Genomic DNA, 19,633 nt, shown 5'->3' on the forward strand with positions numbered 1-19,633 from the left:
TATTTAAATTTTCTATAATTTACAGAGACTGTGGTTTATTTAAAAATAATGTACTGCACATACCTCACTAGTGGTGAATGAGGCCACAGGACAGGAGGTAGAGTAGGGCTATTGTGTTCTGTCCTTCAGAAGAACATCAGGGTGCAAACAAGTGAGAGAAGAGGGTGTGATTGCATCCCAATAAGGTCACGTTGATTGTTTGGAAGCATGAATCATTCCAGAGTTTGGTGCATATGCAGTAAGCTGCCAAACTGGCGAATACACAGTATCCCAAGTGGCGGCAGAGATGTTGTCTTGTATCCTTCCCTGATTGTATTACATTTGTGAAGGCTACTAATTGCTGTAATATAATGGCTCAGGTTGTATTTTGGAAACAATTTTACATTTAACTATTTATCTTGCACTTTAAGATGCTGGGCTCAGAAAAAACTAAAGGGACAAGTACAGATGAAAAAGAATTTCTACAGCGTTTACAAGAGAAACAAGCAGAGGTGGAACAAGCCCATAGAAAGCAGATTTCAGAAGAACGTTTGAGACTCCAGGACCAACTAGAACGTGGAGAACTGAATGGTTTCATGAAACAGGTGCAATGATCTTCATTATGTTTTATGCAAAATATAAAATGCTGTTGAATTTATTTCAACAGGTGTAAGAGATGTCACAAATCACAGTTGGTCAAGCAAGCAGACATTTATAAATTGTAGCTATCGGAAATCTTTATCGGCCTCAACAGATGATTCCTAGACACCCAAATGGATATTACATTACTGTATACCTATCATCTTTGTGCTGTCTGTCACTGTCTCTGCCATGTAATTCTTACTATTCAGTTCATATGGGATCAGAATTCATGAAATTATAGCTCTTGTCAATTGTCAAAGCCACTAGGATCTTTAGAAAGCAGATAATACTATAGCAGTGTCTACATTAATGACAGCATGAATTGCTCTTCATTACACATATCTTGTAGAGGCCATCCAGAAAAGTAAGTTATATGTAGACCTGTAATGCTGCCCATACACTAGCAGACCATAGAAATGACAGCACGATTATGACATTGTAATCGTGCTGTCGTTTCTATGTCTGTGATAAGTCTACACTGAACGAGCAGACGTTCAGTGCAGGCTCATCAATCATCTGGCAACATGCTGAACCTGACGTTATCATCAGGTTGACCAGCATGTTTGCCCGATGATTGATGTCAGCGCGCGCATCGCTGGTCGTTTCTGACTTTAAGTGCCCGATTTGCAAACGATTGCACGATAACGACATCGTTATCGTGCAATCGCCTGTCAAAATCGTCTAGTGGATGGACAGCTTAAATCTTAAATCAATATGAGGAATTTAATTAAATCAAAATATTGTCCTAGACTCAAATGAAGTACAAGGGAACTTATTTAATCATGTTAAACAAATCTAATGGATTTTATTTTTAGCCTGTCCAACTAAAAGAACAGGTTAGAGTGGCTCTGTTGTTGATACAGAATCTAGCAATCAAATACATTAGAAGCTAAAAAATACTGTACATGTTCTATTTGTTACTTATTTTGTTTTATGCTATATACAATGAGTAATACATTATTGCTCTGATGAATAAAATAAATGTATTTAAAAAAAAAAAAAGGTACTTGTGTACTTTACGGACTCATTGCAGAGAGAACCCAAGTGTCCTACACTCATTATTATCAATCATGGTGATGTCTAAATCCCCTTCACGGAGAGGACCCTGATGTCGTCATCCAGTGTACAGCGTCATTCCCTACCATCTAAGTGGGCATAGAGGGGGAATATTACCTTGTAGCGAGCCACCGAGCCCGAAGCGTGGCGAGGGGACAACTTTCTTCTTTAGGTGGGGACAACTTTCGGTACTTGTGTACGTAAAGTACACAAGTACCATTTAAAACATTCATTGGGTTCTCTCTGCAATGAGTCCGTAAAATACACAAGTACAAAAAAAAATTGTCTAGAAGAATTGATAAAGGTTTGGCGCAGGTACATGATGACGTCTTGTAGTCAATAGTTACACACTGATGAGTGTTTTCTAATTAGTGGGGGATCCATCATGCTTCCTCCATTGTTTAATATATTGATATTTCTTGTGATCTACAAGGTAAATTAGGAATTTTTGCAATTAGTACAAAGATTTGGAACTGTGTTAATACCAAAGAATGGGTACAGTAAATCAAATGTGCAGAGAATATAGAAGAAAGGGCAACAGAATGGAATCTTAATACATCTAAATGTGCAATGCATGTGAGACACAAACATCTGCAACCATGATACACAATGAATGGTGATGTAGTATAAACAATTACAGAGGCAATACTTATAGATGAAGATGCTACCAAGGTAAGCAAACAATGGGAAAGGGCCTTAGAATACCATGGTGCAATGGAAAAGGGATTCATAGCAAGAAAGGGAAGGCTATATTCTTACTGTACTTTGAGTACTGTGTGTAGTTATGGAGGATCCTTCTCCTAAAATATATACAGTATATACTGATAACAGGAAAGATTATTTTGCATTTGTAAAAGATGTTTGCATGCTGTACGCATTCGCCAATCAATGTTGGCAACGTCAGGCCGATGCTGATGAAGTGGCCTGAAAAGCAGAGACGACTAAGCCGACTGGGGCAGGGGAGGAAAGTGGGAAGAGAACGCCTCTTAGCAAAAAAAGAGGGTTGGGATCCGCACTGAACTGTTGGAAATATACTAATCATTCAAAAGACCAACATAACCCTGTATTTCAGGTACCATTGGTATCTGATTATATCTCGGTTAGTGTTCCTTCCAGTAGCCCAGAGAAGATGCTAAATGTTATAACAAAGGAAGAAGAAGGACTATGTGTTGGGGCACTCTTCTTTTCAATTTTTACAAATCTTATACATAGCTTTTATTAGGAATACCTTACACCACACATTATTAAAAGAAAAAGAGACAAAAGAATGCAAGGAGATGTATACAGGTATTATCAGATGCTCGCCTGTAGAGTGAGTGGTGAAATATTGTACAATTTACCTCCTATTACTTCCCACGTTTATCATAAATATGGTAAGTGTCACTATTTCTTATAGGAGGATATAATCACTATAACTACTGGTTAAAATTTTTAATCGAAATTGTACAGATCAGTGTCACAGGAATTGCCACTATTTGGTGAAAGATAATTCTGGAGTATAAAAGCTATATAGCTACATCCCACTGCTGCTACTTCTCTCCTGTGTGTGGGGAAACCACAGAGAACAGGATGGTGAGATTACAGTGGCGTGTAGATAGCCTGATGGAAGAAAGTATAGATTGGATTAGGGATGTGCGCCGGACCATTTTTGCCGGATTTGGATTTGGTTCTAATTCGTCGTCCGGATTTGGATTTGGATTTGCCAAACTGCGGTGACTGGCTTTGGCTTTGGATTTGGATTTGGATTTTTTTTACAAAAATTGACAAAAAAAGCTAAAATCACATAAATTGGTCTTTTTTTTTTCTTCCTAGAGTATTATTAACCTCAATAACATTAAATTCCAGTCAATTTAGACCATATCACAGCTTATAATATTGTTTTCAACGTTATTGGCCAAAGGTTGCAGTGAGCTGACTGGTTACTAAGCGACAAAGCAGCGGCACAACGACACAGACACCACAGTATAAAGCACATCTATGACACATTGCCACACAGCAGTGGCAGAAATTAAAAGTAGTGCACCCAGCCAGTGGAGTACGGCCAGCAGAATCACAGTACTTGTTTACAAAGTGGACTACGGCCCTAGGAGTCACAGTGCACAATCTTATTCGCATTACACCGCACATAGTGCCCCTGATTCACATTACACCATAAAGTAGTGTCTCTAATTTATGTTACGACACACAGTAGTGCCCCTTTTACACAATGCCCACAGTAGTGACCCTTTTACACAATGCCCACAGTAGTGCCCCTTTTACACAATGCCCACAGTAGCGGTGTCCCTTACACAATGCCCCCAGCAGTGGTGCCCCCTATGCAGTCCCCTTAGTAGTAGGGTCCACTATGCAGTGCCCCCCATTAGCATGCCCCCCCTGTAGTATGGGCCCCCCTGTAGTATGGGCCCCCCCTGTAGTAGGCTGCCCCAGTAGCAGCCCCCCCCCCAGTAGTAGTATGCCCCCCCAGTAGTATGGCCCCCCCAGTAGCAGACTCCCCCCAGAAGTATAGCCCCCCCCCCCCCAGTATGGCTCCCCCGCACCCCCAGTAGCAGAACCCCCGGTAGCAGACCCCCCCCGGCCCTTGCACAAATAAAAAATAAAAACTTACCTGAATCCCCGCTCCCGCGCCGTCCGCTCTGCTGTCACACGCTGAGGAGGGAGCCGGAAGACGGAGCTCATGTGTGAGCTCCAACCGGCTCCCTCCGTGCAGCAGCCAATGAGAGTCTGTGTGACTCTCATTGGCTGCTGTAACAAACACACAGCTGCCGCTGGCGGCTGTGTGTTTGTGTCTGTGTAGGGCAGAGCGCTATCACAGCGCTCTGCCCTACACAATAGGAGCCCTGATGTCGGATTCTCTAGTGAGAATCCGACATCAGGTGGCCGCCGTTCGGCCCCGAACGGGGATCCGAGTCAGGCGGTGAACACCCGAACAGGGTTCGGGTGGACTCGGATCCCCAATGTTCGGAGCGGTTCGGATTCCACAGAATCATCTCTAAATTGGATCTGCTGTTGCAAGGACTCTAATCTCCCCAATCCCTGTTGGGTAACCAGTGCAGGGATGGTGGTAGATTAACCCCGCAATGAGAGTCCAAATAAACTAAGGCCCTGATTCAGAGACAGACGCTCTGAAAGAGCGCTCCCTCTGAATCTGGGCGTTTTTTTTGTTTTTTATTTGTGCGGCCTCCTGGCCGCTCGCATAACTTTGGGTGACCAAAAAACAGCTATTGCAAGCAGCCAGGATGATGGTCGCGATGGTCAAGACCACCGCGACCATCGGGCTTGCGACCAAACCCTTGTGGTAGGGTCTCGTGGCCGCAAGCCCCAGAGAGCTTCTGGCTCTAATAGAGCCGGAAGCTCTCTCACTGATATCTCTGGTGATGTCAGTGGGGCCGCCCACAAACGGCAGGCGTTCGCTTGGGAACGCCTCCATTTGTGAAGCCACCCCCCCACCACGCCTACAAAACGGGGCGAGCTGTCAATCAACATCGACAAGCGCCCCTTTTGTAGTGAGCCATGGAGCGAGAGATTTTCTCTCTTGCTCTGGGGCTTGCACATGTGCAGTGCGGCCGCTGCGCGTGCGCAGAGCATACCATCGACGCGCTTGCGAGCGGGTCTGAATCAGGCCCAAAGTTGTAACTACAGATTTAATCAAGTCTCTAGACCTATTTAAACACTCTAGGCCTAGGCAGAAAGTACTAGGTGAAAAAGTTTCACCTATGAATAGCAGGCGGAAAAAAGTGCAGAATTGGGGTTTTGGGGTGCAAGGTTGTGGAAACCCCCTTGCAGCCTTCAGACAGTCTCCCAAAGGTAAACTGTGAAAAAAAAAAAAAAAACACTTAGACACCCCAAAAAATTACTTTGAAAAAGGGGGCAAAAAAAAAATAATTGGGGTACAAAGTTAAAAACTAGCGAACTCTGGGGGGGTCCCCAAGTATGCCCCATGTGTCTTTTTGATTGCGGCAGGTGGATTTTTCACGATTTTTTCAACTTCACTATGCGTGAGATCAGCTGGACTTACCTTTATCCTTTTACTGGGCTACATTTACTGCTGCCTGTTTTAGAATTGTGTTTTCAAGTTTGTACCAGGCCTTTGAATGAACCAGAGTCTGCTGTCTTGCACCTTGTATTTGGCTGGGAGCAGTCAGTTGCTTAAATGAAAGCATCCTTGTGTTAAGGGTGACTGTTCTAGATAGACGCCCACAAGATACTTGTCTGGTTAATATAAACATCAGTGCCAGACTGGGATTCTGCAGAAGATTCCTTCATATCCAATGAATGAGCCGTATCTACTGATGATAAAATGAAAGGCCTCCTATGGTGATCTGTATTCTTGTATGGGTTTCTTTACCCAGTGTTCCATACAGTTTAACAAGGAGCAAAAAGATAATGGCCTCATATCGTGGTCCTATTCCTAACTGATGGGGAGGTTGAATTATAAAAGATGACTACTAGTACTGTATACATGGTATAGTACACATTAAACTGAGGGCTAAATAATCAAGACACCTTGTAATATACAGATGTGTCCACATACAGTACATCTTACTTCCTTGCGCGTTAAACATCCCTTCTAGACTCAGTAGAGCCGAATGTCTTGTCTTGAGACTTTAATTTCAAATGCATCTTATTTGCAGCATGCCTGTATTCTGTGTGCAGCTGCTGGTGTATCTGCATGCTAAATGTCTGTTACTGTGTCACAGCACCCAATATGCCACCCAGACGCTGACACAGTAACGCAGCATTTTGCATGCAGATACACCCACAGTTACCACATAACATTTTAATCAGCAGAAGCTGCTTCTGAGTCCTATTAACATTGCTTTGTATAAGACGCATTTGAAGGTAAAAAGTCGCATGTAAAACCGATTCGCAGTACGGAGTGACAGCACTCATGCGTTATGTTTAACATGTCTTCTAGCGTGCGGAGGCAAGATGTACAGTATGTGAACACATCTGTAAATGCAACAAATTTTGTAAAGTTCTGAATTGTTTAAAGATCTTGATTGTACACTGTATGCCTGTCAGGACGTCGTCCGCCATTAATCTATTCATTCACATTGTAGACACTCATTAAGGAACATGATGAAACAATCACTTTCCTGGAAAAGACTCTCCAACGAGACCTTGAGAAGCTGAACGTGAAACTACAAGCTGAGCTGAGAAGAAGAAAGAGACCTCAAGGGACCACCCACATGAACATGGATGCAGCGACGGGGAAGCTCAATGCACAAAACAATGACCAGAAAATGTTGTCTTTATTGGCAGACAGTATGTATATATTACCCCACTAATGCAAAGCTCATCAGTTTGTTTTAAGCTTTATAACACCCACTCCCCTCAAATGAAACTGCCATAACTTCTAGTGTGCGAGTAGTACTGTCACCAGTGGCAGACTGGATCATGAAGTGCCCACAGGGGAATGCAATAATAGAGGCCCACACAGGGGTGTGGCCAGTCACGTGTGTGTGTGTGTGTGTGTGTGTGTGTGTGTGTGTGTGTGTGTGTGTGATATATATATATATATATATATATATTATATATCTCAATCCGTGCTTGGTCTGGAACTCCCAATAACAGTGTTTAACTGCTGCCGGTGCCCTCACAAAAAGAATGTGCAGTGCAAAGGTGCCGTACTCATGGCATGTTAGGATGAAAACTCAGAGATAGGCTAGTGCAGATATGTAGTGGTGAGTATGGAGGGGTCAGGGAGGTAGTGCAGAGAGATAGTGTTTGGGAAGGAGGGGTCAGTGGAGGTAGTACAGAGAGGTAGGGTTTGGGAAGGAGGAGTCAGTGGAGGTAGTGCAGAGAGGTAGGGTTTGGGAAGGAGGGGTCAGTGGAGGTAGTGCAGAGAGCTAGTGTTTGGGAAGGGGGTCAGGGGGTAGTACAGATGGAATGGGATTGAAATGCTGGCGGCTCAATTCCCAACAGCGGCTGCCCGAAGGGAAGAAATCCTGACAGCGACGCATAAGTAACCTAACCCTAACCTCCCCCAGGGGTGCCTAAACCTAACAACCCTCCCTGCAACCTAAACCTAACCCTCCCTGGGGGGTGCTTGACTCCAGGGCCATAAACGCAAGACAGGGGGCGCTGTTTGGGCCTGTCAATTTTCCTGTTTATTATTATTCTGACTTGTAGCTTACTCTTTTATCCCCAGCATCTCCTGGCCTCCCTATCTCTTCCCTGGCCCTTCCCCATGAGGCCATGGCCCTTTTTGAGGTGCACTATCTTATGTCCCTATTTAAAAAATGGGGGGGCGCCGAATGCTCTCTGGCACAGGGCATCAAAAAATCTAGTTACGGCTCTGCCTAACCCTAACCTCCACCTGGTGGCGCCCAACCCTCCCCGGGGGGTGCCTAACCCTGTCCCCCCATGGTGCCCAAAACCTAACCCTCCCCCCTGCGGCTAAGAGGACGGGCGCCACGGACTAACCTCATTCAGGCCCACGTTGTCCGGGATTCTGACATCTGGATTATTTATGATAGGCGTCGGAATCTCGACGCCTATCATGAATCCCTAGCCGACATTCTGACTTTCGGCCGCCGGTCACATAACTACATACAGTACACACAGGTAGTGGTGAGTATGGTGGGGTCAGCGAGGTAGTGCAGAGAGATGGTGTTTGGTAAGGAGGGGTCAGAGGGTAGTGTAGACATGTAGTGGTGAGCCACCCAGTAACCCTTGCAATGCTGGTCAATTGTGGGTAAATGAGACCACTACACAAGTACTAACATTATGCCACACCATAGTGCCACCCATACTATGCCACAGTGTAGTGCCAAAACATGCCATGTTGTAGTGCCCATGCATTATACCACACTGTAGTGCCCACACATTATGCCACACTGTACTGCATCCCACATTATACCGCACTGTAGTGCCCCCCAGATTATGCCACACTGTAGTATCCACAGATTACGCCACCTGTAGTACCCACAGATTATGCCACCAGTAGAGCCCATATTTTGTCCAGCTGTAGAGGCCAAACATTATGCCACACTGTGGTACCCACACATTATACCACTGTAGTGCCCATATATTATGCCACCTGTAGTGCCTACACATTATGCCACCCTATGGTGACCCCTATATTACACACTGTAGTGCCCACACATTATGCCACACTGTAGTGCCCACACATGATTCCAGCTCTAGTGCCCACACATTATGCTACCTGTAGTGCCCACACATTGTACTCACCAACAGCAGCATCCTCAGGCAGTCGACAGAGCAGCAGTCACAGCCTCACAATGAGTCACACCCATGAAGCTGCGCTGCTGCTAAACTTAACATCAGAGGAGCATGTAATGGGCTCCTCCAATCAGAGCTTAGCACCTTCTCCTCTGACCCCACTGCAGAGTCTACTGGGATTTATTACCCAGTAGTGCACTGCAGTGCTGAGTCTGACAGTGACTGCACTGTGCACCAGTCCCCTGCGTGTAGTTGCCGGCCGACTCAGTCACAGCCTTGATGACTGCCCGGCAAGCAGCTGCACTGCAGTTTGCAATAGGAACGGCGCAATAGACATGCCCTCCCATGCTAGAGGGCGTGGCTACAAATCAGTCCAAGCCTGGCTGCCACCCAGGGTACATATCGGTGAGAGAGCTGCCCGGAGGGTCCAAAGAATGCTCCAGGCACACACATTGCAGCCTGTAGAGCTCCAGGCAGTGCACTTCTACCTAGTTCCAGGTGCCCCGCCCTCTCAGCGTGGTGTCTTGACATCACATGTATGGGGTGGGGATGGCCATCGACCATCAATGATATATAATTCATTGATTCATTCATTGGTTGGTAAAACCATCGATGGTCATCCATTGCATAGTTGGTAGCCATCGATTGCTACTTGCTATTTTGCCATCGAAGGCAACGATGGATGGTAACCACAGCGATTGCCATCCCTAGTTTGGGGGTGGGGCTGGCACACGGTGTAAAATCATTCTGTTAAGCTGCTGATCAAATGAATTCAAAACCACCCATCATATGATGGAACACCTGCAATTTCATATGACCCCATTAAGGGTCATTTACAATTCTTCTGTTCTTCAATTACTTGGGGCGGGATGCATCAAGCATCGCATTTGGGATGCAATGCATCCCGCCACTCTTTGTATGCATGCCAGCGTTAATTACATTGGTATGAATGAAGGAAACTACAAAGGGCCGCTCGACTTTGCGAATAGAAGCCTATAGGATTCTATTGGGCAATGTCATCTAAAGTGCTACATCATCATCAATATCTGAACACTCATACAATTGTTTGTCTACGAGTCAGTGTTCTGGGTTTCTTTATCACTCAATTGAAACCAGTCACATGCTAAAACCTTGTAATCATTGTTATTGTGAGCTGATCTATTTTTGTCTTTAATATGTAATTTAATAATATGGATAATATCTTGATCAATTGTGTTTTATGTTTATATTGTATAGATATAAGTATACTGCAGCAAGCAGAGCAAATTGTAGCTGCAAGAATAACACTTTTGGGCAGCCATTTGGATACTGCCGTTCTTCCTCCAGGTACTGTATGGCAGTTAAATTTAAATTTAACTATTTTAATGTATTATAGTTACAGATGGAGCAGAATTTATTGCAGTGAATGGTGCCCTGTTGCACAAAATGTGTTTGTTGAGCAATACACAGCTATACTAAACAGATATCTTGTTGATAAGTAGTTAAATTGTTGAACACTACAACATGTCTCTTTACTGTGACTCGACAACATCACATGTCTGTGTTATTGCATGTGCATGACTGATCAGCCACAATACCATCATATGTCTATTGTGCATGACTTGTCACATGTCTAAATCATCAGACTTAAAGGTCAACCCAATTAGGCTGCACGTACAAGACTTCTTTACTTGGCTCTATAAAGGGTCTGCATGTGCCCAAGCCTATCACTGTGTTTTTGGATCCTCACAGTGCTGTACGGCTGTATAATACTTAGCCCAAGAGAGATTGATACCTTATCACATTGACTGCTGTTTATCTTTTACCACCTGTATCCTGTTACTTTAATAAAACCTACTCTGATTGGGGGCAGCATGTGGCCTAACCTCCTTGTTTACATCCACTATGCAGCTACCAACTTAGCATCTGACAATAAATCTGTCACAAGATGGACCCGAAATTTAACCCTCTCATCAGCTATGGCTCACCGTTTGCTGCAATAATATTGGCTCCATTCGGATGTTTAAAGGAGCTGATTTATAATTAGGTTCTGCTTTATTTCTCTTGTGTGTAAGTCATTATCTAGTATCAGTACAGTGGTACCCTCAGCAGCATCATTGCTAATGATGTTTTTCCTCTTTCACAGCTCAAGCAGATGGAGATCCAAACCATATTCTAGAGACCTCTCCCATGCTCACACTACTGAAGGAGGTGGATAGTCAGCTGCGAGCCAGCACCCAGAGTTCTAAACTAATTCAAAGCAGCAATAAACTAGGTATAAATAGGAATTATTTTTACTACTTACAGTATACTATTCTTTTTCATTCCCTGTTTGTTTCCATCACAGTCATAGCCCTTTCTATGGTACAAACATAGCCAGATTAACAGGGCCGGATTAAGGTTTGTGGTGGCCCTGGGCAACAAACATGTGGGGGCCCCTATTAAATATGATGAACTGGGGGTATGCGCAATAGGACCCTTATGCAGAGCCCCCAGTAGTGTCAGTGCCCACAGTGGTAGTGCCCCGTATGCAGAGCCCACAGTAGTGGTGCCCTTTTTGCAGTGCACCCAGTAGTAGTGTCCCTTATGCAGTGCCCCCTATGCAATACTCCCATTAGTAGTGCCCCCTGTAGTAATGCCCTCTGTATAAATGCCTCCAGTAGTAATACCCCTGTAGTTGTGCCCCTAATAGTAATGCCTCCTGAGTGTGCCCAATAGTAATGCCCTAGTAGTAATGCCCCCTGTTTAAATGCCCCCAGTAGTAATACCCCTGTAGTTTTGCCCTCAATAGTAATGCCCCCTGTAGTAGAGCCCTCTGTAGAAATTCCCCCAGTAGTAATGCCCCCTGAGTAATGCCCCCAGTAGTAATGCCCTCCAACCAGTAATGCCCCAGTAGTAATGCCTCCCCTCTCCTCGAGTAATGCCACCACCTTGTAGTAATGCCCCCAGTAAGCCGCTTGCACTAAAAAAAATTAAATAAAGCTCATACTTACCTTAAGCTAAGCTCCTCTGCACTATGGAAGAGACGCCATGACGTTTCTCCCATAGTGCACTGCGTGGGCCGGGAGCCGGAGCTCACAAGTGAGCACCAACCACCGGCAGCCGATGCGGGGAGGGAGCCGGGCGCCCGCTGGTTACAATCTCACCAGGCGCCTGGCAAATGGTGCCTCCCTGCGGCGCCGGGGTTAGGTTGGCCAGAGGAGGCGGAACTAGTTCCGTCTCCTCCGGTCCACTTTAACCCCCGATGGTGGGTGTGGGGGCCCTTTTCATGTGGGGGCAAAGGGACGATCACCCCTGTCGCCCCCCCCCTCCCGTTAATCCAGCCCTGCAGATTAATAATGGGACTGATGTAGTTATAGCTCCAGGCCTCTACATAAAAATAGGCTCATGACAGCATGATGATGACCAGTCACCAGCTGCCCGCACAGTTGGCCATAAATTATAAGTATTAAAGTTTGATTTTTATTTTCCTTACCTATTTAAATATGCAATTTTTACATAGTTAGGGAGACATTGGGGCTGATAGCATAAAGGTGGGTACACCCACATGCCAATGGCCACACCCACACAACACTAGTTACACCTGCTCCCAGTCCCAAAATGCCATGCGCGACAACATCACACAGTTTGACATTGTCACACCCGGCAGTGAGCACCAGCATTCTGGGATACAGTGGGAGCTGGGAGGGAACAACTGAACATCATGGCACTGCCGCATTACTGTCTATAATGGCAGTGCCGCGGTGGGCAAGAGCGGACTGGCGCCGTCCTGCTTGTCTGCCCCTAGAACAAACTGTGAACATCACATCCCATTTTACTCAGGAATCTGATATTATTTCAAATGCACCTGTGGACAACTCTCATCTGTGGACAGTTGCTAGGTGAACCCTGCTGGGGAGTGAGCCTTAAATGCTGTGCATACCAGTGACAGGTGCACTTGGCATTGAAGAGGTGTTTTAGGAGGAAGGAGATTCCAAACGCTTATAAAAAAAGACAGTCATGTCCCAAAGTGTTGTGACCACAGACCCTTTTATTATTGCAGTTTGTCCCAAATCCTAAAAATTAAGTCTGGTTGTCGTATGTAGTGCTCTCTTATGCAAATTATACACAGGGACAAGTTTTCCCACAATACCACACATGCTGTCTGATGTAATGAACGTGAGGCTAGACTATGGACCTCATTCAGAGCCACTCGCAAAATGTGAGCGCTCGCTCTGAATGAGGGCGGCCGCATCTAAAAAATGATCCGGCCTCCTGGCCGCTCGCCAGGCTACCACCCACAGCCTTAATGAGCGACCAGGATGATGGTCGCGATGGTCAAGACCATCGGGGCTTGCGACGAGACCCTTGTGGTAGGGTCTCGTCTGCCGCAAGCCCCAGAGAGCTTCTGGCTCTAATCGAGCAGGAAGCTCTCCCAGTGACATCACTGGTGATGTCAGTGGGGCCGCCCACAAATGGCAAGCGTTCGCTTGGGAACGCCTCCGTTTGTGAAGCCACCCCCCCCGCCACGCCTACAAAATGAGGCGAGATGTCGATCAACATCGACAGCCGCTCCTTTTGTAGTGAGCCACGGAGCGAGAGAATTTCTCTCTCGCTCCGGGGTTTGCGTACGCGCAGTGCGGCCGCTGTGTGTGTGCAGAGCCCAACATCGACCCGCTTGCGAGTGGGTCTGAATGAGACCCAATGTGTCATAAAGCCCTAAGAAAATGTCATTGTATTTGCATTTCAAAACTATCTTATCTGTTACTTCTGCAAAAAAAAATCCAGGGTATGTACGTTCTTTCTACGAGCAAAACTTGATGGCAAAACTAACCACAAAGTTGTTTTTGTCAGCATTTATAGACTTGTCAGGGCATTTATATTTTACATAGGTCCCACACCCAGCTGTAACAATAGCACTGGTAGCCACATAAAGGCTTATTGCAACAAACAATATTTAAATTCCCTTACTGAGTATGACTGTGGGGTAAATGGGGCAGCAGGGAATTGCTTTCTTTTCTATCTGTGACTGGACTGCCTTCTGCAACAAAGATAAAGGATACAGAAAAAAATAGAAGCAAATAATTATTATTAGCTTTCTCCTCCTTATCGCTTGCTAGGTCATCTGTATTATAGAGCGGATGGGAGTGCAGTGGTGGGATGGAGAGGTTTTTTAGGAATATGATGAAGTCTGAGTGGGGACAAGGGGGCAGCAGGGAACTAATTAATGTTCTATTTATGAGAGACACTGGGGTATATTTACTAAAGTGCAGGTTTTTAGAAGTGGAGAGGTTGCCCATAGCAACCAATCAGATTCTACTTAACATATATATAGCACCTTCTAGAAGATAATAGCTAGAATCTGATTGGTTGCTATGGACAACATCTCCACTTCTAAAAACCCGCGCTTTAGTAAATATACCCCACTGTGTTTGTGTGTGTTTTTATGAGAGTAGCGATAGATCTAAGTTCATGGTTATGTGGGAGATGTGTGTTTAGGTGCATAGAAGACTGCGGGCGGTATGTACTGAAACGTAAATGTAGCCAAAAATCTGAAATCTGCCATTTCGAATTTGCCCATATTTTCCATATGTACCAAGCTCCAGAATGCGATACATTCTGGAGCTTCGACCCGGTGGTCTTTAGATAGCATTGCCCAATAAAAGCCTATGGGTTTCTTTTTGCGTCCTGCACTGAGAGGGATCCAATCGGATCTGTCCCAGTGTCCTCTGTGGTGCGCGCATCATACAACACATGCGAAGAGGGACATCTGGCCTTATAAACCCGGAAGTCGCTCTGTCGCAAAGGACCGCTCCTAACGGGAGAGCTGTCCTTTGCGCTTTTCTAGGGGGTGTGGATCAAAAGGTCTACAGTAAAAAGGTAGACAATGTTTAGGTAGACACCACAAGTTAGACAGGCAATAGGTCGACAGGGACACAATGTCGACAGCATCAAAAGGTCGACACACTAATGGTTGTCACAAAAATGGTCGACACTTTTTTTTTTTTTTTTTCTAGCCCTAATCTTCACCATAACCCTAACCCCCCTTTGGTGCCTAAATCTGATCCTTCCTCTTGGTGCCTAACCCTAACAGTCGGGGTAGGTGCCTGACCCAAACCGTCCTTTCTAGTGCCTAACCCTAACTGTCGGGGTAAATGCCTAACCGTCGGAATAAGTGCCTAACCCTGACCCTCCGGTAAGTCCCTAACTATAAAAATAAAAAAAAACACGCGTTGACCATTATTGTGTCTACCTTTAGACAATGTTGACCATTTGTACCTGTCGTCCTTCTTACATGTCGACCATTAGTGTGTCGACCTATTGACCCGGATGCTCCATCATCCATACATGCACAAATGATGGCGCAACCCTGATGTCGGGCAGCGGGGGCACGCATAGACGGTACACACTAGATGTTGTGCCCGTTAAGTCGGCCCAATCCATGGGATCAGACGGCATATCACCTAGTGCACAGGTTCTCAAACTCTGGGCCTGATTCAGACCCGCTCGCAAGCGCTATGCGCTCGCAAGCGGGTCGATGGTGGTCCAGTGCGCATGCGCACGACGGAGCCGGATCTATTGTGCGCATGCGCGAGACCCGGATAGCAACGGCCAAACCGTCGCTCCGGGTCTCATACCAAAGGGGGCGTGCTATCGATGTTGAGTGACAGCTCGCCCCCTTTGGTGGGCGGGCCAGGGGAGTGGCTGCCCAAACGGAGGCGTTCCCATGTGAATGCCTCTGTTTGGGGGCGGCCCCATTGACATCACGAGTGATGTCAGTGGGAGAGATTTCGGCTCTGTTAGAGCCGAAATCTCTCTGGGGCTTGCAGCAACGAGACACTACCACAAGGCTCTCGTCGCAAGCCCGATGGTCACGATGGTCTTGACCATCGCGAAAATCTTCCTGGCCGCTCGCTATAGCTGTGGGTGGTCACCCACAGCTATGCAAGCGACCAGGAGACCGCTCTCAAAAACAAGAAGGCCGGCCCTGATTCAGAGCGAGCGCTCTGTCAGAGCGTCCGGCTCTGAATCAGGGCCTCAGTCCTCAGGACCCCAAACAGTTCATGTTTTCCAGGACTCCTAACAGAACCACAAGTGAGATAATTAGCTCCACCTGTGGATCTTTTAAAATGTGTCAGTGAGTAATGAATAAATCTGTGCTCCTGCTGGGTGGTTTGGAAAACGTGAACTGTGTGTGGTCCTGAGGACCGAGTTTGAGAACCACTGATCTAGTGTGTACCTGGCATTAGAGGGAGATTTTTTTTAAATCTTGGTGAGAGATAAAGTGGAAAAATTGCTGATTGGTTAGTACTTTATCTCTCTACACTTTATCTCTCTCCAGAATTCATACCTTTCCCCCTTAATTTGGCTCTGCTAGGTGTGGTATTATACTTTTTCTTTCACTACAAGGTACTATCTTAACAAAGATGTCACTGGGAAGATAGCGCCAAGCTTTCTGCTATTTAGAGAGGTTATTTTTGCATAGTTTCCTCTGGAAATAATAATACAGGAGATATGGCTGCTGACTGTCATTGAGTTGCTACCTCTGCATTTAACACATGTTAATATAACAGTGAATGGCTGCTCATGTACTACTAATACCCATTTTCCACCAAAAACCCGGCTCTGATTTGGGTTTTCCGACATGGGGCTCGATTCAGACCCGCTCGCTAGATACGTTCGCATGCAGAGAATGTATGCAAATCTGCGATCGCACAGTAAGGCATTAGCATTATTATTATCGTTTATTTATATGGCGCCACAAGTGTTCCGCAGCGCCTTACAAGGTACATAACCAAAAAGTGACTTACAGTAAAATACAATGCAATGAAGGACAAGGACATGGATAATATACATTGATACATAGGTGGCCATAACACCCACATAAGCAACAAAGCATAGGCACCAAGTGTTAGGTGTCCTAGTGGTGAGTAAGAAGTAGATGAACATAAAGTAAGAAGAAGCACAAGAGGGTAGAGGGCCCTGCTCGCAAGAGCTTACATTCTGAAGGGGAGGGGCAGACAGATGGACATGATACAGATGGGGAAGACAGGGAGGAGGGAGCATGTTGTAGCAAGTTAGGATGAGAGCTGGAAAACATTGATGAAGTAGTGGGTCTTGAGAGCCCGTTTGAAGGATTGTAGAGAGGTGGAGAGTCTTATGGGGAGAGGGAGAGAGTTCAAGAGGTGGAGAGCAGCACGGGCAAAGTCTTGGAGGCGGGAGTGGGAGAAAGTAATCGGTTGGCATGAGAGGCGGTGTGCATTTGTTGAATGAAGAGAGCGGACAGGAAAGTGAAGGGAGATGAGGTCAGAGATGTAAATGGGGGAGGAGTGTTTGAGAGCTTTGTTAGCGAGTGTTAGAACCTTGAATTGGGTTATGAAAGAGAAGGGGAGCCAGTGGAGGGCTTGTAGGACAGGGGAGGCAGATGTAGAGTATTTGGAGAGGAAGATAAGCCATGCAGCAGCATTTAGGATAGACTGGAGAGGAGAGAGATGGGATTTGGGGAGGCCAGATAGAAGAAGGTTACAGGAATCCAATCTTGAGATGACCAGTGAGTGTATTAAGGTCTTAGTAGCATCCTGGGTGAGAAAGGGTCTGATCCTGGAAATATTTTTAAGATGGAAATGACAGGACTGTGAGAGGTTCTGGATATGTGGTTTAAAGGAGAGGGAGGAGTCCAGGATAACTCCAAGACAGCGCACTTTGGGGCTAGAGGAGATAGTTGTGCCATCAATTGATAAAGAAATAGTGGGGGGTGAGGTTATGTGGGAGGGTGGGAAGATGATCATCTCAGTCTTAGACATATTAAGTTTAAGTAATCGCTGGGACATCCAGGAAGATATAGTAGAAAGCCAGTTGAAGATACGAGTGAGGAGAGAGGGAGAGATGTCAGGGGAGGAAAGGTAGATCTGAGTGTCGTCAGCATAGAGATGATAATGGAGGTCAAAAGAGCTGATGAGTTCACCTAGAGAGGATGTATAGAGGGAGAAAAGGAGTGGACCAAGAACAGAACCTTGGGGAACACCTACTGTGAGAGGATGTGGGGGGGAAGATAGGCCATGAGAGCAGACAGAGAAGGATCAATCAGAGAGGTAGGAGGATAGCCAGGAGAGGGCAGTGTCACGGAGACCAAGAGAGTGAAGGATTTGCAGCAGGAGAGGGTGGTCCACAGTGTCAAAAGCAGCAGAATGGTCAAGGAGAATGAGTAGAGAGTGGTGGCCTTTGGATTTGGCAGCAAGGAGGTCATTGCTGACTTTGGTGAGGGCAGTTTCTGTGGAGTGGAGAGAACGGAAGCCAGACTGAAAAGGGTCAAGGAGGGAGTGGGAGGAAAGAAAGCTGGTAAGGCGGTTGAAAACAATACGTGCAAGGAGTTTGGATGCAAAAGGGAGGAGAGAGATGGGTCGGTAGTTGGCGAGAGTGTTAGGATCAAGAGTAGGTTTTTTAAGAATGGGGGAGACAAGGGCATGTTTGAATGCAGAAGGGACAGTGCCAGATGAGAGGGAGAGATTGAGGAGGTGGGCAAGATAGGAACAGGCACAGGGAGAGAGGTAGTGGAGGAGACATGAAGGGATAGGGTCAAGGGGGGAGGTGGAAGGGTGGGAGGACTGGATAAGGGCCATGACTTCCTCTCCAGATACAGGGGAGAAGGATGTTAGTGTAGGTAAAATGGAAGGGGAGGGATGACCCGGGAAAGGTGGAGGTGTAGTGATGGGGGACTGGTGGGATATGATATCCTGACGTATGGAGTCAATTTTAGATGTGAAGTAGGAAGCAAAGTCAAGGGCAGAGAGCAAGGAGGGAAGGCGAGGAGGGGGTGGGCAGAGGAGGAAGTTCAGGGTGGTGAAGAGATGCTGCAGATTTGAGGACTGGGAGGAGATGAGGTGCTTGAAGTATGACTGTTTAGAGAGGGAAAGGGCAGCACTGTAGGATGAGAGCATAAATTTGAAATGGAGAAAATCTGCCTTGACCTTCTCTACTGTCGCTCGGCGGTTTGGGAACACTTTTGCAGATATCTGGTGCATTTGGAATGCCAGGGTTGAGGTGTGGATCTGCGAGGGCGAGTAGTGATCGCCAGAGCAACAGAGTCTAGAGCAGAAGTAAGGGAGGTATTGTATAGGGAAGCAGCTTGTTCAGGGTAGGGGAGAGAGAGCAAAGGAGAGAGAAGCGAGTCAAGTAGGGAAGAAAAGGATATGGTGTCGATAGCCTCAATGTTACGCCTAGTGATAGTGGCCTTGGGAGGTAGAGGGGGGGGAAGGGGAGAGGGATAAGTTAAAAGAGAGAAGGTGATGGTCAGAGAGGGGGAATGTGGAATTGGAATAATCAGAAATATCACAACGGTGAGTAAAGACCAGATCAAGCGAATGCCCACTCACATGGGAGGGTGAGGAGGTCCATTGGGAGAGACCAAATGAGGATGTGAGGGTAAGAAGTTTGGAAGCAGAGAGTTCAGTGGGGATATCAATTGAAATATTGAAGTCACCTAAGATAATGGAGGGAAGGTCTGAGGAGAGAAAGTGAGAGAGTCAGCAAGCAAAGTTGTCAAGGAATTTGGAGGGATGGCCAGGGGGACGGTAAATGATAGCTACTCGCAGGTGTACTGGTTGGAAGAGGCGTATAGTATGAACCTCAAATGTAGAGAATGTAAGGGATGGTTCAGGGGGTATAAGTTGGTAGGTGTAACCAGGGGATAGAAGTACGCCAACACCACCACCATGGCAACCCCCAGGCCGAGGGGTGTGAGAGAAGGTGAGGCCCCCAGAGGAGAGAGCTGCAGCAGAAGTGGTGTCAGTGGTGTTAGCATGCCCACTATGTC

General features: G+C 46.2%; 1 protein-coding gene across 1 annotated transcript in view; it reads left to right on the forward strand.

Annotated features, from left to right (window-relative positions):
- The window catches only part of LOC148513765 (uncharacterized), a 160,579-nt gene that overhangs the window by 126,750 nt on the left and 14,196 nt on the right, over positions 1-19,633 (forward strand). Inside the window, exons 33-36 of the mRNA XM_088481433.1 lie at positions 411-584; positions 6,738-6,942; positions 10,099-10,188; positions 10,994-11,116. Coding sequence (XP_088337559.1) covers positions 411-584; positions 6,738-6,942; positions 10,099-10,188; positions 10,994-11,116 — 592 coding nt within the window. The remainder of the gene's footprint in view (positions 1-410; positions 585-6,737; positions 6,943-10,098; positions 10,189-10,993; positions 11,117-19,633) is intronic.

Source organism: Taudactylus pleione, unplaced genomic scaffold, assembly GCF_031769625.1.
Source record: "Taudactylus pleione unplaced genomic scaffold, aTauple2 ptg000270l, whole genome shotgun sequence".
NCBI lineage: Eukaryota > Metazoa > Chordata > Amphibia > Anura > Myobatrachidae > Taudactylus > Taudactylus pleione.